The 20,174-nt window shown below is 40.9% G+C and overlaps 2 protein-coding genes across 2 annotated transcripts in view; both read right to left on the bottom strand.

Moving 5' to 3' along the window:
* Positions 1-11,421: 11,421 nt before the first annotated feature.
* On the bottom strand, positions 11,422-13,744 carry bola1 (bolA family member 1). Its single transcript, XM_021323655.2, has 2 exons — positions 13,695-13,744; positions 11,422-12,765 (listed from the first exon to the last, which is right to left on the bottom strand). The coding sequence occupies exon 2, from the start codon at positions 12,741-12,743 to the stop codon at positions 12,291-12,293; it is 453 nt and encodes a 150-aa protein (XP_021179330.2). The 5' UTR covers positions 12,744-12,765; positions 13,695-13,744; the 3' UTR covers positions 11,422-12,290.
* Positions 13,745-15,335: 1,591 nt separating this feature from the next.
* Positions 15,336-20,174, bottom strand: part of sv2a (synaptic vesicle glycoprotein 2A) — a 44,095-nt gene continuing 39,256 nt past the window's right edge. The window contains exon 13 of the mRNA XM_036135471.1: positions 15,336-19,793. Coding sequence (XP_035991364.1) covers positions 19,610-19,793 — 184 coding nt within the window. The 3' untranslated portion in view covers positions 15,336-19,609. The remainder of the gene's footprint in view (positions 19,794-20,174) is intronic.

Genomic DNA, 20,174 nt, shown 5'->3' with positions numbered 1-20,174 from the left:
TGTTCTGGTTTTTGCAGCCCTGACAGCCCTGTCGGTTCGGCATGCACATCCACAAAACAAATGTTTTATACCGGAAAACATGCAGAATGTTTATGCGTGGAACTAAGTACAGGAATGTAATGTTCTGTAGGGCGACTTTAAAAGGTGACACCAAACGACGACTCCCAGCCATCACTAAACTTCTCATGAAGCTACAGTAAATAAGGATGGAACAAACCAAAACTTTATGTCAACAAAGTCACATTTTTAACAGTGAATAGACATACAGCTAACTCTGCATTCCACTGAATTACTCATTGAAACATCAAGCTGAGCAGAAACTTCTCTGGTACTGGAGGAAAATCGTAAGCTAGTGTCCAAATCCAGCGTCCTGCAGCATCCAACCAGACCAAACTCTGCACAGCAGCAATGTAACACACTGGCACTGTGGCATTTCCCAAAGGATGTGCTTTTATGATGCATTCAAGGCAGAGGTTGGTCGTAACTAGTTACGTTTACTCAGTTATATCTACTTGAGTAACTTATTGAACAAAATGTACTTTTAGGAGTAGTTTTACTGCAGTGTACTTTTTATTTTTACTTGAGTCATATTATTTCTCAAGTATTGCTACTCTTACTTGAGTAGAATTTCTGGCTAGTCTTTCTGCTGTGAGTATCTTCATGAATGAAGAACAAACTTGTTTTAACCAAAAATGCAACAGAGAGACAAAAACCTGGAGTTTATGTGAAAGTGAGACTTCTTATTTGTACACAAGCTTTGTTATTTTAATGTTATTTTCTACCTGCTGAGCTCATTGAGCCACTTGGAGGTCAGATGAATGTACAGTAAACAGTCATTGAAAGTACTTTGCACTGTTCTAACATTCTGTATTATATACATTATTTGCTTTAAGTATTGCTTTTATTGCTTTCAAGTTTAATGTTGGGAAAAAAAAGATTTAGAAAACTGTTTCTTCTGTCTGAATTTATTTTGTAACTACGTTATTCTTTGTATATTTGTTAGTGCTACTCTTACTTGAGTACAATTTTCTGTCCACTCTACTCACCTCTGATTCACGTTGTACACTGCATGTTCCAACTATCACATCAACTTTGATTTAAAACTTTTTAATTCTTAAATGTCTGCAAAGAATTCCTAAACAACACTGACAATTTTCAAGTGGTTGTATTTCTGGATAATACATCCGTCCATCCATCCACTCCTAGAATTACTGGCATATAGATAAAACCACTGGTAAAGTGTGTCATCCAAACAAAATCCAAAGTTCTGGGAATTTTTACCAGTTGTCTTAAGAATTGACTTTGACTTTCTGCCCAACAAATTGTTCATTTTAAAGCAAAACATTAGAAAGGTTGGTAAAAGGTCAGAATCTCTTTTTAAATTTCAGGAAAGTTTTCTCACTCGCTACATATTTTCTGACATTTTTAATGATGCATTTGAAGCAGCAAAGGAGATTTCAGCAAATTTTCTACTTTAGAAACAAAACATTCTTACCTTCTTTTACATGCAAACTCCTTATGTCTGCATGTTAAATTTTTACAGCTCCTCCGTGTTCATCTTGGCCAAAACACTCTAAATTAGATTTTGCATTTGCAAGTCTTTTCTTGATTAAAACATGTAAATAAAACTGGAATAAAACAGGTGCAATAGGGCACCACTGACCAGACATAAAACCAGATGGTAATCCTGTTTTATCCTTTTCAATCCACATGAAATTCAACCCTTCCCCTTTAAAAGCCTTGCTTTTGCAATAATAAATATATTGTGGTAGTTTATGAGTGTTTGCTGTGTCTCTGTGGATAGTATGAGCTTTGGGGGGGGGGGGCTCAAATCCTCTAGAATATTCTAAACACTGATGTTTGAATAACTTACAACCTCTGGACTGAAAACATCGGGGCTGAGTAATGCTCAGGAGGAAAAGCGATAACGTGATGTGGTGATATGATAACAGCTTCAGGCTGTGAGCGAGACATAAACATGATCAGAAGGGCGTTTCAGCACATCGGGGGGGTTAAGTGGATCTAATCCTCCTGAAGAGCGAGGGCTATAGAAAGAAACGCAGGCAGAGAAAACTGTGTGTCCGGGTTCAGTCATGGGTAACACTGAGAGCAGATTTGAAAGAATTACACAGGCCACAAGGCAACAGCTCGGCTAAACGTAGATGTTACCCGAGTTAAAAAGAAGATTTGCAGAAAGCCGAGGAGGGTTAAGGGGAGCTGGCCGAGGTGTGCAGACTGAGCTGAGACTTGCACCCAAAATGCCGTGATTGACGGCGAGGGAGGATGAAGGACACGCTAAAGGGATGAGGCACAGGTTCAAAGCTCATAATCACAAACGCCGCGGAGCAAAAGGGTTGAAAGAAGAAGCCTTGAAAGAGACTTATCTGTGACTTATCTGTCTTGACATGCACACTCCTCTGGTTAGAGCCCTGGAGGGGAGAGAACAGGAGCTGCATGATAAGTGTGCAGGGCTCAGGGCTGAGGCCTTGGCCTGTGCACTCTGGCCTGAAAACCAGTCCATCCAGTCCCGTGTCTTCGCACCCCGAGGAAAAGCTGCTATGACTTCCAGCCGTGATCGAGTGGTTGAAAGAGAAAAATACAACTCACAGGAACAATAAAGACCGTCCCAGTCATGCAGATGTCACTTTCTCAGATGATTCACTTACCAGCAGAGTTGTCAGTGGCATCTCATTTGTCTGATCCCACAACCACGCAAAACCCATCAGGGTTTTTGGTTGTAGAATGTAGAAGGTTGTAGCCTTCTCACTTTCCAATGTAAGGAAAGTGAGAAGGACCTGACAGCATGAAGCAGCAGTTATTCAAAAACACCATGAAGATATATCTGGAAATGTGTCCGGCAGTGATTAGAAGTTAACATGAAGGAGACATGAAGAGATGTGTAGCTGTGTTTTAAAAAGTGGAGAATATTCAGAACCCTTATACTCCAATGCACTGGGAACTCTGCACACAGTTAAAAATCTAAACATGTAGAAAAATAAATCCAAAACGTTATATCACCATAAAAAGACAGGGGTAGGAAAACGAAATGTGAAGGAAGTCAAACTTTTACTGTTTGAACTGACAAATAGCTGCGCTGCCTGCTGACCACCTTCTGGCGCAGGTGAGCTGGGATTCTGACCCGGATCCAATAACTGCTTCAGCTGTATGTACTGTGTCAATTGCTGACATTTTTTGTGCAATTATTTATAAAATCAATAAATAAACCGTACCCTCAAGCAGTTGTCTGCAGAAGGTAAAGGACATCTGCCCAACTGCAGAAAAGACAGCCAGCTGATGACGGCTGCTAGGCATGTAGCATCTGCTGTTAGGACAAGGCTGTGCTTTTGTTTTTGAACCCGTTGGTAACTCTGCTGGTGCCTTTTATTCAGAGGATAACGTAGCACTGCTGCATGGACATCTCATCTTGCTAGAAGGGGTTCCTGAGATTGTGCTGCTTTCCACATGTGGTGGAACTGTTTTTGATTATCATAGTGTTATGTAAATAAAGTTATACTACAAAAAGGGAACTAAAGGTAAGTAAAATGTTCTTGAAATTAGTGCATTTGTCCTTAATTTGAGCAGTTAATAAGATGATCTGCCAATGGAATGAGTATTTTTACCCCTAAAATAAGATAATTAGATATAGTGCACTTGAAATAAGATAATAAGCGCAAAAATCTTACTCCATTGGCAAATTATCTTATTTACCTGCTCAAATTAAGGGCAAATACAGCATTTTCAAGAAAGTTGTATTTACTTTTTGTTCTCTTTTTGTAGTGTAATGCTTGTTGTTATCCAGAAATGTAAAATATATTGTGTACTTTTCAAGATGTTTGTCTATTTTTATTTGGTTGGTGGTAAGAAAACGATGAGTGGGATACCATCTTTAAATAATAAAAATGGGTGATTGAATCTGCAGTAGGAAAACCTCAGAACAAAAAGTTAAATAGGCAACTTTATTTAAATTATAGAAGCTTCTTTTTACAGGAATTTGACTATTTACTATAACGAAAGTTATATCACTAAAAAATCTGACCCTTTTAAATGATGCCAGGACAAAAGAGATTTTCTAACCCTGCCTTATCACGTGGGGATGGAACGTTTGTTTACAACTGGCTTCATAGTTCCTAAGGGAACAAAATAAACTCATTAACAATTAAAAAAATCACGCAAGTGAAGACGCTGACGTCACTTTCTGGGAAAATTCCCGGCACAGCTCATCTATCAGCTGATTTGTTTGTGGTTTCTTATTTGTTTCGCCAGATTTTAAGGAAATTAAAACATAAATGAAACATTATTGGTGAAAAACAAAAAAAAAAAATAGTAATGTTTGAGAAGTAAGAAATATCTTTAAAAAAAACAACCAATAAGTGGAAATAACTTAAGCAGTTTAATCAAATTGTTTTACAAACATGTCCTGTGCACACCTTTAAACCTGAATTATCAGAGCGGACTAACATTTCCCCTTCACATGTATGTAAATACAACACCAGCGTTACTGAGAACACAGAGAAGCTGATGAAGCTTCTGATGGAGAGGAATGAAGTCCTTACACCACAAATGACCCATTCTATAATTTGCGAGGAAAGGAAATATGTTTGGTGGAGTCGATGTAAGGCTTTTACACGATACACACTGGCAAACACGGCAGTGGCAGCATCATGCTGTGGGGCTGTTTAGCTGACAGTATCTTCACCAAAAACCAACAGCCGGATGTCGAGCAGGACTGGGACATGTTCAGGGAGGCTGCAACTGAAAACCAACACACCACTAAGGAGGAGCATGCTGAGTCAGCGTCTGCATAGATCCAGAAGATCATGGAGGAAGTCTCTGCAACCACGATCGTCACCACACGGCCAAATCAGAAACCCCGGATGACCAATGCGGTCATTTGTGGGGACGGATGGGGAATTAAATCAGCCTGAGCTGTGCCATAAGAACAGCCTATGGTCAGCGAATGCATGGATTCTCCCTGACCTGACAAACACCTGACCCATGTGGCAAGGCATGCAGACCATCCCAGACTACAAGGTTGCTCCTTTACTCTGTGGGGACAACATGGATGTTCTAAATTCACCTAATGATTACTTTGGTCAGTTTGAGGCTCTCAACTACACTCCTGTGAAGAAATGCACACCTCACCCGGATGAACAGGCACTCAGACTTGAGACAGCTGATGTCCAGAGAACGTTGAGAAAAATCAATGAGCAGAAACCAGCAGACCCAACACCATACCGGGCCGGGTCCTCAAAGACTGTGCTGACCAGCTGGCTCACATCCCCACAGACATATTTAACACCTCGCTGGCCCATGCTGTCGTCAATAACAAATAAATAGTAGGTACACCTGGTCTGGCGTTCTGTTAGCTGTGACGTTATCCAGAGTATTATCGTATACCATAGAAAGTACTCCTGGGTCAATGTGAGCTTCTGTGCTTTCTGTGTCTCTGCTCTGTCTTCTCTAAGCCCCAATGGGTGGAGGCAGATGAGCGTTCACACTGAACCTGGTTCTGGTTCTGCTGGAGGTTCTCCTCCCTGTTAAAGGGGAGTTTTCCTCTCCACTGTCGCTTCATGCATGCTCAGTATGAGGGATTGCTGCAAAGCCATCAACAATGCAGACGACTGTCCACTGTGGCTCTACGCTCTTTCAGGAGGAGTGAATGCTGCTTGGAGAGACTTGATGCAACCTGCTGGGTTTCCTTAGAGAGGAAACTTTCTTACCAACCTGGAGGATCTGATGGAGTCTGACTTTGGAAAGAACCTTGAGATGACCTAGGTATCATGAATTGGTGCTACATAGATAAAATTAAAAGAATAAAATAAGACTTATACCTGGTGCCTCCGCACCTCCGCTCTTTTAAAGAGAGTTCAGCAGCGTCAGGTGAGAAGAGTAACACCCCCCCACCACCACCTCCAGGTTTGGGGCCTGCAACGCCTCAGACTAGAAATGTGTGGATAGAGAGGTGAGGACAGTGGAGAGAATCATGGGGGCAGCAATCCCCTCCATCCATGACCAGGGCTCAGACACCCACAAAAGACCCCCCCCCCCCCCCATCATGGACTGTGTTTCGCTGCTGCCCTCTGGCAAGAGGTTCAGCAGCTTCAAATGCAGAACAACCAGATTCCACAACATCTTCATTCCTCACGTCATCAGACTGCTAACCCTGCTAATTACCCCCCCCCCCCTTCCATCCAAACAAAAACTAGCAGCTTTACATGGACACTGTAGACTCTATTGCACCAACTATACCAGGGGTCACCAACGTGAGCTGCATCTAAAACTCTATTTTATTCTGTTACTCTTCTTGTTGAGTCACACTTGCATTTATTTTGATTTCAAAATGACCATATCTACAACAAAGCATGTAAAATATGTTTATTTTACCTAAATTTAAGGTGAACGCTGACTCTTCTAGTTCATTGGTGAGTACGGGTAGTCCCTCGTATGACAAACACCAATGAAGTAGCTCTCAGTTTCAAGAAGGTAGGTGACCTCTAACTTTTACTAGCTGATTTATCATACAGTCTGTTCACTGTTGCAATACATCCTGCTGCTGCATACTGTATACTTGCACAACCCATATTGTTTTACACCTTTCTGGACATTCTAAACAAATGACAAATACTTATATGTATAACGTTTCTCTTTTGTCTTCTGTTTTTACTCAGAGCCTTGCAACCAAATTTTGCTTAAATGTACTTTGAGTGACAATAAAGTGTCAATAAAGGACAATGGTCCTAAACAGGCATTCAAATTGGTTTTAGACTGGATGAAACAAGTTAATAACAAGCACCTAGAACTCCCAAAACGCCAAGCCCAATAAACTACCAAGAGTATCCACCCTGATCCAAGCTAATTATATAAAAAAAAGTTATTACTATTACCTGATAAAATGGAAATGCTAAGATGCCCAATTAATATTACTACAAATCATAATAATGACTTTACTGAGCATAATCTAGGAAAGATCAACTGCAAGTTGAATCAATACTGGCATACTTTTGTCTTCTAGTGGAAGCAGCAATAAAAACACTGCTAGAGGTCTTAAAAATGATTATTTTGTGCATATTGTTGCATATAGTTGTATATAGCTATACATAGGATATAGCTTTTGTTTAAAGTTGTTTTTTTTTTGTTTTAGTATATAGTTATTTAATGGGTTAAATGTCGCTTATGAATAGTGTTTTTATGTGCAAACATGGTCATTTATATTTGAAGCTTGATGTTGATAGTTATATTTCTGATTTATTTATTACTATTATTATTCATTCATTCACAAGTTTACAAGCTTTTTATTTTGTGGTAAGGGTATTTATATATATTTTCAAATGTTTTGCATTAATCTGTCATTTGTTTTGCATGCAGATTGGGTGACATGTTATAAATTAAAGACAGAGGTGAAAACAATGATATTCTTTTTATTTTGTATGCGTATATAAATATCCGATGTAGGAAGGCACCATAGAAAATCTCGCCCAGGTCCCCTGATTGGGTAGGACCGGCTCTGCCATGAAACACCATTTGATTGTCATTTCTTTACTTTTTCATTCTTAGCACCAATTTAATCTTAAGTGAATAAGACTTAGATCTTGAAGACACTTCAAAAGTTTCTCCTCTGATTACGATGTTAGGACGAGGAACTCATCATCCATAACTTCATCTCTGATTTTGGAGTTTCCAGATGAGTTTACAATGCTTTTTATGAGTGATGATTAAAATCAGCTAACTCCCCCAGCTGTACCACACCTTGCTGCCATGTCGTTGTTGTGCAACAGATCCAGCCTTCTGACTTATTTGCCATTTTCTCACACGTACAGCACACCTGGGAGATTTACCCTAATGAATACCTGATGTGCTGAAGCAGTTAATTCCCCTATAAAATTCCTCCCTTCCTCCTTCCTGTGCGCCACGGCTGCTGTTTATCAAGCGATGTAGCGTCCTGTCATGTGACCCCTCATCTAACCGCCACCTGTGTGGACTTTTCCCTTAATCCCCGCTTTTACCCCCAGCCTCATTTTTTTTCTTTATTTTGCTCCGTGCTTTGAATACTTAGACCACTGAGTGTAACTAATTCTCCCACACAAGGATATTGTCTTTTCTCTATCTCAGCTTTTGTCCCTCTCTTTCAAGGCTGCCATTCACTGATTTCATTAGTCAGCTGTGTGGTGGGCTCGGGGTGGCAGGGGTGGATGGACAGGGGCTTTCCAATTAAAGGGCTTTAATAGCCTATTACCACCACCTTAGGTTTAATTCAGCTGTTCGTAAAACATGAACCCAACTAAAGATTCAGCATCGCAGCCGCTCGCGGACTCTCTGATGATAAACGAGAATTTGAGCTGCGTGCACGAGGATCCAGCTGGGATACTTTTTATCAGTTTTCAGGATTGAAAATTGTTGCTTTTGCCCAACGGATTTAGTTTATAAAGTAAACTGAAGGCAGGTTTAAATGAAATGCGTTCAACATGCTCCACAGATCCTGCAGCTGCTCTGGGGGGCCACAAGACGATGCTGGTCCCCTGGGACGGCCCTGCCACCCCTTCTCAGACACCCATTTGTTGCGCCCCAAACTCCACACCCCCCCCCCACCTCCCTTCATCTATCCCTACCGGCGGATGACCCCTCGACCAGCAGAGGTCAACTGCGCAGAAGGAGCACCCCCCCCCCCAACCCGAGTCAGCCCTCCTGCACTCCGGCCCTCGGTTTCGTGGCCGCAGCATAAATCAGCGGCTGCCCTCGTACGCGGGAACCCTGCCCCGCTCGGGGTCCCAGCACCAGCCTGGCACCATCTGTCCCTGGCCTGTGACGCAGATCCAGTACGGCCAAGGTGGGTTCCCACTGACCCGCAGCAGCCCGCCCAGGCCTCACGGGCCAGAACCAGAACCCGGCACAGATCCATCACTGCTGGAGCCGGACCCCGGGGGAGGCACGGTGGACGGAGGTCCAGCTCTGAATGTTTGTGAGAGTGAGCCGACTTAGAAGTGCTTTTACACAAATTAAAAAGCTAAAAAATATAGTGTTTTAAATTAAATTATCATAGATTATTTAATCAAATTGATTTTATAATGAATATATTATAGTAAATTTTGCTTATTTATTTTAATTTAATATTCTTGGATTTACAAAAGACTGCCATCCACCTACAAATTTTATCTTGAATATTGGAAGTTGTCTCATTGCATAAGTCTATTTTATTTAGGTTTAATTATAATTTATTTAATCACAAATATAAAGATGAATTGCCCTTCTGCTTCTGTTTTATTTGTATTTATTTTTTTCACTAATTTAGCCTGTAATCACTTTTAGACCAAATTTGCATATTGATATCTCTAATAAAAAAACACAAAACACTTAAATAAAAAAAAGTATGAGTAATGGTGGTATGATGTATTTAAGAAATTCTTTCAAAATTATAGCAAAAACAAGACATTCAAACAGACCATGGGCCTGAATATTTCTGTTCTCAAATTCTGAAGTTTCAAAATAATTACCTCATTACAAGATGCAGATTTGTGTTTTTATAGACGGCTTGGCTGCGAAGTGAAAGGCGCTGAGGAGAAAAGCTCCTCAGTCGGTGCATCGCTGGGTCACGATCCACTGGGCTGACCTGACAGACCCTGTCATTTCACTGCAGAACCGCCACTAATGAATGGGTGATGTACTGCTCACAAGTAAAACAGCCCAACCTGTTAAGTGCAAAAACAAGTCCCAGCACTCCACCTCGTCATCCCTGATGACTTTCCCCCCTCGTTGGATCAGAACACCACCTGGAAACGTAGCACATAAATCTCTGTGGCAGCGTGCAGGTCTGCGGGCGCTTGGGCCCGGCTCGCTGTGCTCTCCCACAGCCTGGGGAGCTCGCCGTGGCTCCTGCAGGCCTGGCCCTAATGAGCGGCCGGGGTCATAAAGTGGCTGTTTGCCTTTTTCTAAACCAGCGACACCAGTTGTTCGCCCTCCTCACGGGAACCTTTTGAAGGAACTGACAGGCCGTCAGCTCCAGGTCCAGGATAATTGTGGAGGATGACTCTCATCCTCGTCCCTCTGCAGGCCTGCAGTCATGAACTAACAATAACTCTGCAGCTTTGTCCAGCAAAACATAAAAACTGCCTGTATTGACAAAAGAACGTGTTGTTTTAAACCTCCGCGGCCCGCTTCTCTCTCAGATTATTTCTTCAGACTCCCACGGATACTTTTGACGCATAGTTGTTGTCTTTTCCTCCTCGTCTGGCGGAGGAGGTGATTTTCAGCCGTCATCGTGTTAAAGTTAAGGCCAGGAGATCTTCACAGGGACAGGATGGAAGTAGATGCCCTCCCACATCCAGGACAGACTGGGTCAAACAGGGAACCGGCACAAACTCACCGACTGCTGGCGCTTCTCTTTAATCAGATTTTAACTTAATTGTTTCAGAATCTGTATCAGCAACATTAAAGCATGTTAATACTTCAGGACACATTTTTATTTTAGTAGCATCTAAACGCTTCCCTCTATAAGGAGTAACTTTCTATCCTTGTGTGCGGTGACTGAACAGCCAGGGTCAGTATTTAGTTGACCTGAGGTTTTATTTGCTTTCACATCCTGGTTTTTGTTTTGTTTATTTTTATTTCAGATTTATAAATATCTAATCAAAATGTGACTTAATGTAATTGATAATTTTCGTCTGTAAAGAAGCTTTATTAAAGTATTTCCCAATTTTCTACCCAAGTGGTGATTCAGTGTGGGACCATACTGCCCTCTTGTGTTGAGCCAGCGGCACTGACAACACCGTCACTAGTCAGATAAGACCGTCTCCGTTCAGTAATAACCGGGTTTTTTTAAACCATTTACACGTTTTCACATTTTATTTCAAGATTTCAACCAAAACATTAATCAAGGCTGTATTTATAAATCACATTAACATACCATAAGGCACCCAAAGTGTCGCAGGGGTGAATAAAAAACAGCAAAATGAAAGCAGCAAGCTATAACAACGCAACAATAAACTATAAAAGGTAAAACCCCAAGGCTGGCCTGCTGGTCGTGTAAAATAGTTTTTAAGAGAGATTTAAATTCAGTAGGAGTTATGGCAAACCTCACAGAAAGAGGGAAACCATCCCAGAGTTTAGGAGCTGCAGCTCTTAGGAACCACCAAGAGCATTTAACCTTCAGATCAGTGAGTTTTACACAGATAACTATTCAACTTCAAACACTAGCATGTTTTATTTGGGTTATATGAGTATAATCATCAGACAAAGATCCATGGTTTTCAGCTTTATTTACAAAGAAATATCTGAAAGGGAAAACGTTTTTTTCAGCCTCCTTTAATTAAATCCCAGTGTAAGGGGTGTTAATACTAATGTAGTACTCTGTAAATGTCATAGCCTCCAGTACAGGGCATCAGCTTCTGAACATATTTTTACTCAGAAGAACCGACAGACTCGTCTGAATCAGAATCCTGATACCGCTTTATCCATAAAAACGTAAAACCAACCTTCTTCTGCAGTCACTGTGTAGTTTTGTCCTCATGAAATAAATTAGTTGCATTTTTGAGTCTGACTAAACTTACTTTAAAAAGCTTCACAATTATTAAACATGTAAAACACTTCATTAGTATATTCCAGATTACATTTAGCCAAATAACTTGACATACTTATGAAGAAAAAAATGAAGTTGTTTAATTCAAATAAAAGCATCTCTAAGGACGTACTTCAAATCAAATAAATACAAAGTTTTACATATCAATAAAAATTATTCCTCGATTATTTTGATGCATTTCTCATCTGTTTTATTAATGTATAAAGGCTATTTTATTCTATCCATTGTTGTTTTGATCACAGCTATAAATAAATCCAATGCATAATAATCTGCTGCATATTAGGCAGATTATCCATAAAATGACTTTTTGCAAGTAAAATAAATATCTTTTAACATGGAAGAGTGAATCACAGAAACCACTTTTATTTACATTCAGCAGCAGAAATGCACAGATCAAAACTTTTTGTACGATATTTTTATTTGTATGATGATGTAAGTTTTACAACATAAGAGCAATCATACAATTGTAAATAGAAGACTATTAATGTGAAGAGAGGTTCCCAACCTACAAAGTTCCAACGAGCAAAAAAAAAAAAAAACCTACGTTGTGACTCGATGGCTTCTGATCTTCTGATGGAAGGAGTCGACCATCCATTAAACCAGATGAACACAGGTTAACTCCAAGCTTGAGTTAACCTCACTAAGACCAAACCAGAACTGTGGGAACCAGGTTACCATGTGACAGAATGTGAGGAAAAACTCAAACACAGAGTCCGGTTCTTTATCCCCGTCCGGCCTTCAGCTTCTCCTCCACACTCTGATCGCCTTTTGAACCTCCCATGCAAGCGGGACTCTTGGCCAGAGTGGGGTCCGTGCCCCACTGCTCAGGAGTCTTTGCCTGGATAGCCAACGCGTGAACACAGCTACTCAGTTCCTCCTTCAGCGCCTCATTGACCAGACGGTGGCGCTGAATCAGTGGCAGGCCCGCAAACTGGGAGCTGACCACCAGGACACGGAAATGGGACTCGGAGCCGGGGGGAACGGCGTGCATGTGGCTCTCATTGTGGACCTCCAGGTGGTCGGGCTTGAACGTGTCTGTAAGTTTGGTTCTGATGGTGGTTTCGACGGGCCGGTTAGGGTCCGGGTCCATGTGCGGTCTGAAGTGAGCCAGAGGCCGAGCGGCAGAAAGGCAGACAGCGACGTGCCGAGCAGAGCGGGGGACTCTGGGAAGCATCAGCGACTGTGGAGGAGACCACCTGGGAGAGTCACAGGTAAACACGTTAATGAGCAGACACTGATCATGTGGCGCGTTCTACCTTCATCCTGATGTTACAGCAGCAAAGCAGCAGCTGGACGGTGCAGGAGCTTCACAGCAGTGCAGCTCTCAGCTTTTTGCCTCGCACCAGGAAGGACCTGGGTTTAAATCCCCGTTACATCCTCTCTCTCTCTGGCTTCTCCCAGAATGCTCTGGGTCTGAGGTTATCTGACCTCTCTACTGTGTGCATGGATGTTTGTCTAATCTCTCTCTGGCTCGCCCTGTGATGGACGGCTGACCTGTCCGCAGCGCACCTTGTGTCTCGTCCATGGAAAGCCGGAGACTATAGAAAATCTGCAGGGCGGCTCAGTTGCCAGACTGATGGTCTTCTTGAATGGTCAGTTCAATGGTCAGTTCAATTCCCTGCCCCACTGAACCCCACACTGCCTCTGAAATGTTAAATCAGGGGAATGGCGATGTTTGGGTGATTGTGACTTAGTTAAAACAATATTCTCATACGATGTTAGGGCTTATGAGCCTTATTAACTAAGTAAAACAACGAATATACCAAAATAACACAGGAAAGTTTCAGCCAGAGGCTGCTGATCAAATATTTAATTTTTAATAACTTGGCAAAGGCTTTTAAATCTAAATTACAGTCATAAACTGTCCCTCTGTCTATAAAAATGACTGTAGGAAGCATACTGCGTCTATTTCCACTGGTTTGTGTATTTTCTCTAACTGGTTCCTGTTGGTTTCATAACTTTAGCTTAGCTTGTTTAGCTGCTTGTTCGCTACAGTCGCTGCTAACCAGCTTGTCTGCTCCGTCCAGCGTAGAGACGTAAAAACATAAACCGCTGGAATCAAGAAACAAATCAAACTAAACAAAAACGGAATTGGATAGAACGGCAGATTTATTTAAAAACTCACCCCTGAAGGAAAAACCTTCTTCTTCTTCTGCTGCTGCTGCTTCTTCTACTTCTTCTTCTTCTTCTTTGGTGTTCTGAAGCGGCTGGCTAGCGCCCTCCCAGCTGCAGTGCTGCCACCTGCTGGATTCTATTAGGTCTGCAGTTTGCCGCTTGGACTCACAGGGTGCGCTCCTTTACAGTCCACCGGCGGGTGAGCCGCGCAGAAGTGAAGACAAGCAGGGAAAAGGAAACCGACGTTCTCTTAACATTCATAATTACAAATAAGATAAATATGCAATATTTGTTAAAGAGACCAGCTGCTGATTAATACACATCCTTGGAATCTCTAATGTAGCCTAAAATGTGCTCCCTAGCTTAAATTGTTGACCAGAGACACTTATTTTTTAAGCTTGGCACCAAAACGACGCTGTGATGTTTCTTACAGACACATACTGTACCTGAAATGGGTGTTTACTAGAAATTAACCTCGGTTGGGGTAGGACAAACTCTCCCCCTTAGTCTCACTAGCTAACTCATAATGCTGAGCCAATTACCAAATTCTTCAAATGTTTTAGTGAACATTTCACCATCTCTGTTACAGGCCACATATTTCCCACAAATTACAATTGTCTCCCACTGTTGAAAAGTAGAGCCATCTAGAGCTTTAATGGAGTATTTCCCCTCTGTGGACTTTAGCTGTAATTGTGCTTTTTTTTGTGTTTCCACCCACTTTGAGACCATGGCATGTAATTTGTCTTTATAAAGACAGCTAATGCAATTATTGTGTTGTATAATTGTTTAATCCACTGATCAGTTGTTATCTGCTGAAAATCCGGATGGAGGAGAGGCAACTGGACCAGAGGCGAACCCAAACATCCCCCCCACTAGTGATTTTTTCACTAGTGGGGGGGATGTTCAGCTAATTTCAAAGGTGTTCCCAGGCAAGAAGAAACATACAGTGTCATGAAAAATATATTTACCTATATCTTGTATTTTGTTTTTTGTCACACTTTAATGTTTCATCAAACTGTTTAAATACCGGACAAAGATGACCTAAGTAAACACAGAATGTATTTTTAAGGGACAATTTGATTTACTATGTTGATTAAGCTCATTCATGAACTCCAATATAGTTGAACTCCTTTGAGACATTCTCATCTTTTTCTATAAATTGTTATACAAATTTTGTTATTTAGATAAATAATACATCCAATAAAAATATTTAGAATATTTTGAGGGGATTTTTTTGGAGGCAATTTATGTCATTAACTGGTTTGTTCGAGAATCTTTAGTTTCTTACTGTGAAACCAAAAATAAGCTTACTTGGATATGTGTTTTGAAATCAACACTCGTTTCATGTTCACATTTTTATTCGTCCTTCCTTCCGTTATGAATGTCTTCACCTGCAAGCATCATGTCTGGCATGGTGTTTTTGGGGTGACGTGCAGAAGCTTTCTTACCACAAACACGGTGTGACTGGGCTTTGGCCTCCTCCAACCCGACTGTCTTCTCACAGAACACATCTGGCTTGTCCAAATCTTCTGCAGCAAACTTTAAAGAAGCTTCATCATGCTTTTCTACTGCAGTGGAGTCTTAAACAGCGAGCTGGCATCAAGGCTATTTGTGATTGAGGGCAAAATTGAACAAATTCACTTTCCACCAATCTTTTCCACTTGTTTATTATTCATTATTTTCATAACCTTTTGTCATAGTTCCAAAGGGTCGCACCAAAGTGCAATCCTGATCAAAAATCAACATGGAGAAATCTCACACACTTCTAAACAAAAAACGCATCTGCCACCTTTAGTCTAACTAAGATCCGTAACTGGTGTCTGGCATTGATGATTTTACTTAGTGTTTTATCTCATTCTCATTTACAAAATACACAAAATCAAAGACAACATACAGCATTGTTCATTTACACTTTTTTATCACTTTTTTTTATATTTGATTCCACAGTTTCTATACTTACAAACAATCAACTACATTTTCTACAGCACAGTACAGTGACAAAGGTGATAATTCTTTGTTACATTTAATTTATGGTGATGCAGGTTTATCGACAGAAGCCTCGAGACCAAGAGTGATTTTAGAGAGTCACACACAAATGTTAGTTTTTTTTTTTATTATTTCCTGTCTTCATTAATGAGAGTGTTTATTTTTGTTGTAGTGTTGTGCAGAGTAGTTCTGAACTGTCAGCTTGTTACGTGAAAAAGGCAACAGTCAGAGGGATCTCAGAATAAAGAATCAGGGAGGAAAGTTTATGGAGTCAAGTTATGAGCTTCAAAGAGCAGAAATGTTAAAAAGGGAATTTTCTCAATCTTAGACAAGCCCAACTTATAGAAAAGTTTAGACTTACATTTATTTGAGATGGTGTGAATTCTCTCTTTACTCTTCCCTGCTCAGAGTGGCGGTTAGTTTGACTCGTCCACCAGAATGCACTGAGATCCCTCCGACAGCCGTCTGCTGCAGATGAGATGCTAACAGCTCAGCGCTAGCCCACACAATCTCACTTCACTTATGCTGAACAATCCCTTCAGTGGAAAAGAACGGCATGTGGTAATGTGCTTCAATTACCAACAACTCTGTAAGACACAAACACCCAAACACTTATTGCTTTGTTAACGTTTTGCACTTACAATTGACTGTTGCCCAGGCAGCTGGTTAATTATACAAAAACACCCTGTAACATAGGCTTAGATGTGCTTGAACTGTCATGTTAGCATTTTAACAAAACTCTCTGCTAAACAGAGCTGTCTTGTCTTTGCTCTTAACTTCATGTGTGACATGGGGCAGTTGGCAGGGAATTTATTTCTTACTTGTGTAGATTTGTGTTTCATCAGTGTGCTTCTGAGAGGATATGCTGGACATTTTTGCAACACGTTATTTATTTTTGCTTCTGAGGGATTTTTTTTTTTTTTGCAAGCCAGAGCTTTATTACTAGGGCACCTGAACTGTGAAACTCAGCGATTTGGATCAGTTTCAGAGAGAAAGTAAAAGTGTTCCTGCTCTACATGCACAACAGAAAGAAATGACTTCAATGTCCAGACCATGGGGGCAAATAATTAGAAAATCCTATTAGTTCTATCATAGTTCATTTTATTTACATATATATTTATATCTATAGCAGATGTTATGTTAAAATGTGTAAACTCAGGCCACAGAAAATATTTGGCAATAATTCATGAGAGATGGTGTTCATGGCACACGAACAGACAGTGGATCAGGGGATGAATTTAGATCAATGTAAAGTAAACAAAAACAAAACGAGGGGTCGTTTTCCTTGTGCAGGAATGTGTAAAGCTACACAGCATGTTCACAACTGCACTCAAGTTCACAAAATCATCATTTGGTAGATTATGGTTGTGCTTTCAAATAAATGTTCCCCTGGTTCTTTGTTGCTTTTCCAGCAAAACGGGCATCGGGGTGAGTGTCGAACAACTCAAGGCTCTCAAAGTTGTGCACAATGCACACAAAGTGCAGTGGTTTGGCTATATATTCAATGGTCTGGAGACTACATATGGCTGCTATCCTACAAAATGGAAGTTGGGAAGAGAAGAAATTGTCTGAAATTTTTTGTTTCCTTTTCCCAAACACCTGTGACCATAAGGATCACAGCTCTTTTCATCAGAAGGATGTGGGAATGCAGAGTTGTTTCTTGTGTTGAATATAAGATAATTGCCACTTGGCAGTGAGTTCTTTCAGGATAAATGTAATTTAATATCTCTCTGCTTTTCATTTGCTGAAGCCTGAGTAAAGACAAAATCTGACTGCATATTAAAATGTCCCATCTAGCAGAATAAATCTTTAGGGAAATTGCAGAGAGCAACAGCCATACTCATAGTTACATAGTACCCACAAAAACATTGATAAGAGGTGTACGTTTAGATCATTAGAGGAGATTACACCTCAGTTGTCCCATTCAAGCTACCGTATCCCATGTAAATGGCAGGTTGTTACGCTAAATTGATGTAACGCATGTATGGCGTATTGTTCTCTCTTAGTAAAATAAGTTAAAGGCAACTCCAAGTTGTTGTTTTTTGATAACAGCTACTGAGCAAGTGTGTGCAGAAGATACACTGAGACCAGAGGCTAACACTGAGCAGCACATGTGGCTAATGCTAGCAGCAGCACGCCCAGTGTGTTAGCTCGTCTAGGCAGAGGCTAACGGGTATTTACCGACACTGAAAAGAGGAGAGTGTCAGGTAGGAAACAATAGGCTCTGCTATCTGGAGCTTTTAAACAGCTTCTAATTAAAAAGGTTGGATAAAGCATTAGGATTTAAGCAAAAGATTCACAGCCTTTTTGCCAATGTGGATGATGATTACAAATGAGCTTCACTCTATTTGACACGTCAGAGGTATGAGAATTCATGAAGTTTATGAAAAAAGAATGTCGGTGATTGTGAGAGTTGGGTAACACAACAAACACAGGACATACATTTCAGAAAACTGAAGTTTTGTGTGCTGAACGTTTGGAAAAGGTCAAACAGATGGCACGGGCACAATGTTTTAGCATTAATGCAATCTTTTCTGGTGGCACATCTCATTTATGGGGACCGAACCGAACCGTGTTTTTTTTTCAAACCGCTCCATCCCTATCATTCCAATAATTTGCATTTGTGGAACGACAGCAGACTAAATAAAGAAACAGCAGTTTGTTAGTATTGTACCACAGTTCAATGTTTCAATTACAGAGATGACCCACAATAATATAAATGTTTATCTCTCAGAGAAGACTAAACATGGCTGCAACAAAGTATCCTAAAAATTAGTCTTCTTGCGAGTCATCTTTCACTATCGTCTTTCAGACGTTTCAAGCTAGCCAATGTTTTGTGCAGTGTGCTCTAAAACACCTGGGAAGGTTATTTAAAGGTACCAAGAAATATAGAACCAATGTCCTGTCAAAATACTACAGAGACATATGAGCAAATGTAGTAGCATTTTGTTTACATGTTATAGTCTGGATTTTCAAGTTTACATACAGTTCATACTTTGTGACATGCATAACACCCTCCAAAACATCTCAAAGACAAACATCCTGTATATTTGTAAAGGAGAAGGGGGAAAGGCAGTTCTCACAAAGGGAAATACAGTTTGACAGGAATGAGGACTAACTGGGAGAATCTGAACGTTTTCCTTGGGAAACTGCTGACTCACGACAAATGCTCGTCCTTCAGATGGACATACACAGAAAACTCGTCTCGATCCTATCCCTGTTTGAGTGTGATCAAAAGTGATGCCATAAAGGGAGGGAGATTAATCTCCGATTTGTAACAATACCAAAAGGAAACCCGGAATGTTCTATTATCTACAAAATGGCAGTAAGTCTAGACACAAACACAAGACCTCAGGAGAAAGAGTAAGGAAGGCCAAGACAGCAACGTCTTGGTGTTACCCCTCCCCCCAGAGTCAAAAATGCTTCCAATCAAGGCAGAAATTGTTGCATTTTTGAGTAGATGTCCAACAAGGATGAAGAACTCACAACTTCAAAGGTGAGTTGATGTTGCTCAAAAGAATGAAGGTGAATACAGACAACTCTGCTAGATGGTTAGTGGTCATTTCTATGAGTCTGTTTGCGTTGCTGACCTCCAACCTTGGTTGTTTTTACACTGAGGGGGACGAAACTTAATGAGGTTACACCTACGTTGGTTTTCTGTATTTTTTTTCCTATCCAGATCTTGGTAAACATCAACAAACATCTTTTTTCAGGAATTATCAGGATGCAGCAACATCACTAACCTTTATAAGGGAGGATTACTCTCATGGCCAAATGTTGCACCTCAACAAATTCATGTCGTAGTTTACTGTTTTAGTGTGAATGTAGGTGAGTGGGTGGTGGGGGGTGTCAGAGGGCGGGACTTGATGGACCTTTTAGCTTTTTCCTTCACGGTGTGGCTGAAACTCTGCTGCCGTCTGCAGAGCTGCTCGCGCCACACTATTGGAGCACTTGACCCCGCGTCTCTGGTAGTTTGAGGGCGAGAAAACTGCCCGCCGCCAGTGCGCCCGAGGCAAACAGGATGGGCACGGCCTTGGTTATGCCAACGAATGACGTGAAGATGCTTATACCCAGCACGGCCGCTAATTTACACAGAGCATTGAGGAAGCCAAAAGCCGTAGTTCTGAGGAAAGAGGAGAGGACAAAAAGCCAGTCAGTTTGTGTGCAGGTATATTTTTATGGAGAGAACAAAAGAATCAAATACATTGAAAAGCATAATTTAAGGAGATGCAATTCCTTGTTCTGACCAGATGGTGGCGGTGTTTCTGCTGGTAAGCTGACTTGGAAACAAAAATGCTATTTTACTGCTCTAGAAAAAAAAAATTTGGTGCTACAGTCTTGAAATTCATCTTATTTTCTACTTTTTAATCAGTTCAAGATGTATATAGTGTAAATATAAAAATTAATGTAAGGCCTTAGGTGGCAAATTGAGCTTTACAGCCCAAAACAAAAGCAATCATTTCACCCCACAATGTCATCCATCCCTGAAAGCCAACCAATCACC

Source organism: Fundulus heteroclitus, chromosome 3 (assembly GCF_011125445.2).
Source record: "Fundulus heteroclitus isolate FHET01 chromosome 3, MU-UCD_Fhet_4.1, whole genome shotgun sequence".
Lineage (NCBI taxonomy): Eukaryota > Metazoa > Chordata > Actinopteri > Cyprinodontiformes > Fundulidae > Fundulus > Fundulus heteroclitus.
Note: the sequence above shows the minus strand (reverse complement) of the source record. Positions and strands in the feature narration are given on the sequence as shown.